Here is a 6,401-nt window from a genome sequence, read left to right as displayed (position 1 = left end):
CCCGCCCCCCGTCCCTGTCCCCGTCCCCAGCACCTTGTCGGGCTGCGTGGGGCAGGCGCCCACGATCTCCGCGTCTTCGGCTGAGAAGTACTCATTCTCCAGCAGGTTGTCCACCAGACACTGCGTGCTGCGGATGTGAGTGACCAGCAGCTCACGGTTGGTTTTCAACAACTTAATGTGGGAGTGAAGAGGCTGCGACGGGGCTGTGTCCATCTCACCGCGGCCCCGCTTCTCCATGGTTAAAGCAGCAAGTGGCCCCGGGTCCCAGGCTCATCCTGGCTGCACGTGTCTTCCCGGCTGAGGACAATTGGGACCCAGGGCCTCTGCCTCTCAGTGCGGCCCCTGAAGAGATGAACGCAATCACCAAGGAGGCCTGGGCCAAAGGGTCCCTCCCTCTTTTCTGGTCCTGGACCACGTCTACCCACAGCAGGCGGGAGTCATGCTCACACAGCGACCTGAGGCCACGGAAGAAAACATCCTCACTGAAATGCGTCTACTGGGGGTGCCATTGCTAAGGTGGGTGATCAGAGGTAAACAGACCTTTCTGTTGGCTTGTCTTAGCAAAACTTTTAAATGGTTATTTTTATTTTAAAGTGTGCCTCCATCCTAGACGAGAATAGAGATGAAAAAGTATATTATTTTCCATAAAGAGGTGAACTGGGACTGGGACTGGGAGCCTCTTCAATACCATAAAGAGTCGGTTCACACATATTTTGTATGTTACATGTATTACATACTGTGTTCTTACAAAGTAAGTGAGAGAAAAGAAAATACTGTTAAGAAAATCATAAGGAAGAGAAAATACACTTACAGTATTTACTGAAAAAAATCTGCCTGTAAGTGGACTGGCGCAGCTCAAGCCCATGCTGCTCAAGGGCCCTTGGTACCTGTGTTTCCTGTACCTTTCCCATCATGGCGTGTTTCTTGGAACCACCGAGACCCTCTTCTGCGCTGCAGAAGCTGGTTTCTGACAGATGCTCTGCTCACCTGGTTTTCAGTTTATCAGGAAGAGTGAGACCCACCCACCAGCCCTTGCTCTGTGAAAGCCCCGCACCTGGGAAATCCCATGCGCCAAACGGAGGATCAAATGATAGCACCTTCCTTGGCCAGGCCCTGCCTGCCTGAGCCACCAAGGCAAACCTGAGAGCCTTCGCCAGCTGCCAATCACACGACAAGATGCTGTCACCAAGGGGACCGAGGCAGGCGGGCCTGGGTGCTGGTGAGCCTCCAGGAGGTGGCGGGCCCTGCCACCCTCTCCTGAGGGCTGTGTTGCTAGGGGACCCCAGCAGGGCACAGAGTGATCAGAGCTCACACCGAGTAAGCGCGCTGCTGGGCCCAGCACGGGTCTAATGCTCTCCTCTCGCTGGGAGAGGCAGGATAACACTGGTCTCTACATCGGCCCAGCTCATCAGCCAGTTAACCATCCTACCCGTGCCTCAGTTTCCTCACAATGAGAATCCCTACCTCCAAGGGTTCCTGGAAGGACTAAGTTAATATTCACCAGGTGCCTAGATCAGGGCTTGCCTACAGCAAATACTCAGTAACTATCACCTCATTTAATCTTCAATCGCTCCGTCCTTAGGATAGCCGCAGGTGATCACTGGTCCTGTTGGTTTACAAACCAGGAAACTAAGGCACACAGAGGTTAAGAAGCTCCCTCCCTGCACTCACAGGGTTTACAGTCGGGCAGGGCAGACAGTGTGGTGAGCATAGGCGATAGATGAGAAATGGACGGAGAGGGCCAGGGCATCCATAGCTCTACCTTGGCTGCCTTGTCCCCCTGGAGCCCTCTGTAGTGGAAGGGAGAGGTGGGTAGAGCCCTTGTCTTTTAGGGAACTTGAACTTGAGATATCCAGAGAGTCCCAGTAGCCCCTAACACACGAGTCAAGGTCAAGGCCGCCCACTGCTGAGGGACATAGTCTCCAGGTCACCCAGACCTGCCAACCCTTCTCCCGGATGTCAAGGGGCATTTCCGACTCTCCTCACAGCCTCCTCAGACCGTTTGCCATGAAAAAGATAGTGACACCATGTGTGTTGCCAGGAACCACTTGGATATTCAAGGACAAAGTGGTGATGGGAACAGCATGGCCTCCCTGCTCGCCAGCCGCCCCCTGGCAATCGACCAGGAAGCTAGCCGCGGGCACACGCCACGCAGCACGGACAGAGCTGCACAGAGGACACGTCGCACCGGGGGTCACCTCGAGTGGGTCCTGCTTTCCCTGCTGCACAGCCCACCCCAACATCAGCTCACTTACGCTCCCAGGCTCCAGAAACCCAACGAACTCGAGCCACCATTCTTCAGGGAACCCTGTCTCTCCTGGTTGGCTTTTGTCTTTTGTGGGATTTTCTTTTTTAATCTATTCCTTTCCCTCGTTTTGTTTTCCATCTCTTCACCTGGAACACAAGTCCAGGCCCGTATGTCTCTGCCATACCAGAAACGAAGAGCGCCCTCCGGAGAAAATTAGCAGATGGATGAGGCTACAGTTATTATTTGAAGCTTTTAAGCTGCATTAACACTCATTTTCTTGAAGTATCTGAAAGCACTTAATTCCTCAGAATTTCCAAGCAGAGTCAAAGTCTCTCTCAATCTCTCCTCTCCTTTTTGCCCTGCCTCCCCACTCTCTCCCTCCATCTCTCTGTCTCCTTTTCTCTCTCTCTTCTTCTTTTTTTTTTTTAAATATATTTTATTGACTTTTTACAGAGAGGAAGGGAGAGAGATAGAGAGTTAGAAACATCGATGAGAGAGAAACATCGATCAGCTGCCACCTGCACATCTCCCAGTGGGGATGTGCCCGCAACCAAGGTACATGCCCTTGACCGGAATCGAACCCAGGACCTTTCAGTCCGCAGGCCGATGCTCTGTCCACTGAGCCAAACCGGTTTCAGCAGCTCTCTCTCTTTTTAACGTACCGGATAGCCTGCACTCCGGACACAGACGCTGTCACCCTGACTACAAAGAAAGGTACATAGAGCCGACAGGGCCAGACACTGACAGAACACAGACAACCTTTCCCAGCTGCCGGGCCTTCTGGGAAGCCACGTGCCTGGCTCATTTCTCGGAGCCAAGCATGTCTTTCTGATCAATAAACTCTGCTGAGTGCATGCAGAGCCAGCCCCGCCCTAGTCTGCTGAAACCACGGACTTCTGGAATAGAACCAAGTGCTATCCAACACCCCCATTTTAGAGACAAGGAAACTGAGGCCTGGGAAGGGCCGAGGCCTGTCTGGATCAACTAGAACTAGAGCCCAGGTCTCAAGTGCTTCTTCTGCTTCCCTCTGGTTAGAGGAGCTCCCTCAGCACCTGAGGGTGTCATACCCCCCTCCCTCACCCCCAGCAGAGACGCCGATGGGAAGGGGGCACGGCATGGACAGGGACTCTACCTCACCCTGTGCCCCCCTCAGCCTCTCTCTCCCGCTGGAAACTCCAGGACACTTTATCTCCCCCTTCTCAGAGGATGTGGTACTTTCTTTCCTAAATTCCCCCTTCTCACCGATGGGTGGTGGCAGTGAGGACAAAGACTCTAGGATCAGGAGACCCGGTTCCAATCACCTGCTGTGTGATTTGCACAAATGACAGCCCCCTCCTGGGCTTCAGTGCTCTTAGCTCTGAAATGCAGAGAATAACAGCGCCGACCCTGTGGGACCCCGTGGGGATTGATTCATGAGTGAATACACACACGGCCCTCAGAACAGCGCGGTCACATTGCAAGCACTTAGCACGAGCAAGGAGCAGGTGGTCTAGGCCAGGACGTCCGTCTGCTTCATTGTTGAGGCCCAGCATTTGACTGTGAGGGACAGTGTCCAGCTGGCGAGTCACTGTATCTCCAGCAGAGATGCGGAGGAAGCCAGATAAAAAAGGGCCAACTGAACGAACCTGGCACAGGGCACTGCCACAGCAGGTGCCTCGGTGGTGCCCGCCAAGGAACCTGTAGGTTTCCAGAGCTCGTAGGCTCTCAGGGAGGGTTTACTTAATTTACTGAGTGTACTCCTGGATAATTTCCGATGTGCAGGCCCCAGTCGTTTCACTGCTCCAAGTTTAACAAGTTTGCCCAGAGCCCAGCTCTCTGCTTCCAGAGCACCGTCCTGGCACGGAACCCCCTCCTGCTCTGGGACCATGGCTCACACAGTGCCTTCTGGGGCTGCTATGTCCTTGTTGGCTGCCATTTTCCTGGGATTGTCAGGTTTTGAAAACCAAAGCTCCAAAAACACCCTGCTTGGTACTCATCTCTGAGGGGCCCGAGAATGCAGACACCTTAGTGAAGACAGACGGCCGCGCCTGACTAGACCCGGTCTGGAGCTCTGTAAGTGGATGTAAGTGCTTCTGCGGAGGAAAGGGCTGCACGGCCACAGGCCCGGAAGCCAGGAGACATCCGGAGATGGCACTGAGGACCGACACAGAGGGTGTCTGGGGCTTCTCCAGTGAAAGGCACTCCGCAAGAACAACAAACAGCAGTCACCTCAGAGGCCGCGGTGAACTTGGCCTTGGGTACATAAACGCTCTGCTGACTGCTGGCCGAGACACTGAGCCCGAAACTGATCCTCCCCACTTGGGTGTGTGTCCGCACTCAGCAACGGTCTGGGACACAGAGGACCCCGCAGCTTGGCCGGAGGGTGCCTGCGACGTGCTGGGGTGGCTCCAAGGGGCACTGAGAGGTTGGGAAGATGCCAAGTTCTCCCGAGGTGGCACACCCTGGGCCTGGACCGCCCCGTGGGGTGCTGTGGTAGGAGCAGGCCGCCCAGCCAGCCGAGACACACCTGACCTGCCGCTGCCTCTCACTCTGTGACCTGACAACAACTTCCCAAGAGCGAGGGGGAACGGGGCGTGTGGGCCCCTCCACACCAGCAGGCACGCACTGTGGGTTCTCGGCCCCTCACCATTCGGAGGCTTTTTCTGTGCCCTGAAAGCCTCAAATAAAGAATTTTTTCCTCTAAACCCTGTACCTTTCAAGTGTATGCAAGTTCCCCGGTGAGCACTGGGGTGTAAGGAAGAGGGTAATGAGCAAGGGACTTTTTAAAAGGTGGTGAGTGTGCGTGGAAAAGTCCCCTGCACCTCTGATGGGATGGTGTTTAAATGCTGCCGTGCCCATCTGAGCCCCGTCCCGGGAACTGCCAACCCCGGTTTCTGTCTTCCCAAATACCCCACACACCTTTCTGGGGGAAGGTATGTTTTATTTCAGATGACATTTATCAGAGAATAAACATCATAATCCAATTTCATAACATCAGTTGATGCCAGTATCAGGTTCCCCCACCCTACCCCACCCAGTGGCTATTAGCTCACCCAGTGTAAGCAACGGCTGAGGTTAAAAGTTGCAAATCTGGGTGGATTCATAAACAGGAAGCTCTTCGGGAGTGGGGCCCTGTGTCCAGAAACACAGCTCTACAAAGAGCACCAATAAACACGCCTGCCAGTCAGTGACAGGAGCTGAGCGCTGCTTCAGTGCCTAGCAAATGGGAGCCTGTTTCAAATCCTGGGTGTAGCACTTGCTGTCCGGTGACTTGGGGCTAGTTAGTTAGCCTCATTGTGCCTCAGTTGTCCCATCTATAAAATCGGGAAAATGATAGCTACTGCATAGGATTGTTGGAAAGATTAAATGAGAGAGAGAGAGAGAGAAAAAAGCCCCAAACCTACAATGCTGTACACAGTATGTCGTGTAAGTGTTGGCCATTATTATCCAGGGTCTACCAGGTCAGCTGCATCATCATTTACTTCCTTTCAAGCCTCACAACAACCTTCCAGATGGGTAGTTAGCCCCATTTTACAGATAGAAACGGGGGTTAAGGGGATTAAGTACCTTATTTAAAAGCAATATAACCAGGAGATGACAAGACGAGCCCCTGAACCCAAGGAGTCATCATAACCATTATTAACACAATAATGGCCATTTACTGAAAGCCGGTTAGTGTGCTAAACACTTTACACCGATTATTTCATTAAATACTCAAAACTGCTCTAAGGAAAGAACTAGTGTAACTATTTTACAAAGGAGGACATGGGGCTGGAACAGTGAAATATGTTGGCTGAGGTCACACTGTAATTGAGGGAATAAAGCAGGGGCTTGGTCCCAGTTCTGACACCAAAACCCATGGTTTCTTCCACGAAAGGCCTGCCTGTCTGGTATTTTGTTATAGATCTTTCATCTCCACTTGAAATCATCAATGTGCCTGAGTTCACATGACATGTAAGACCCTGGCCTTGCTCAATAAAGCCCAGGAATGGCCCTCTCCATCCGGGGACCCACCTATTGTCCTGGATTGTAAGGAGTCAAGCTCTCCCCCCATAAAAGCCTCCCCCCATAAAAGCCTCCCCCCATAAAAGCCTAGTTTTCTACCCATTTCCTTCTAAAAAGTTTGGGATGAGGATCTGAGACAGCAATTGGGAAGTGGGCTAAAACAAATCAC

At 52.8% G+C, this 6,401-nt stretch overlaps 1 protein-coding gene across 1 annotated transcript in view; it reads right to left on the bottom strand.

Annotated features, from left to right (window-relative positions):
- NOD1 (nucleotide binding oligomerization domain containing 1) overlaps nt 1–718 on the bottom strand; it is a 22,167-nt gene extending 21,449 nt beyond the window's left edge. Inside the window, 1 exon segment of the mRNA XM_015558189.1 lies at nt 34–718. Coding sequence (XP_015413675.1) covers nt 34–237 — 204 coding nt within the window. The 5' untranslated portion in view covers nt 238–718.
- Between the last annotated feature and the right edge of the window lie 5,683 nt (nt 719–6,401).

The sequence above is a fragment of the Myotis davidii genome, unplaced genomic scaffold (genome assembly GCF_000327345.1).
Source record: "Myotis davidii unplaced genomic scaffold, ASM32734v1 scaffold168, whole genome shotgun sequence".
Taxonomy (NCBI): Eukaryota; Metazoa; Chordata; class Mammalia; order Chiroptera; family Vespertilionidae; genus Myotis; species Myotis davidii.
The sequence above is the reverse complement of the archived record's forward strand: the minus strand, read 5'-3'. Positions and strand labels throughout refer to the sequence as shown.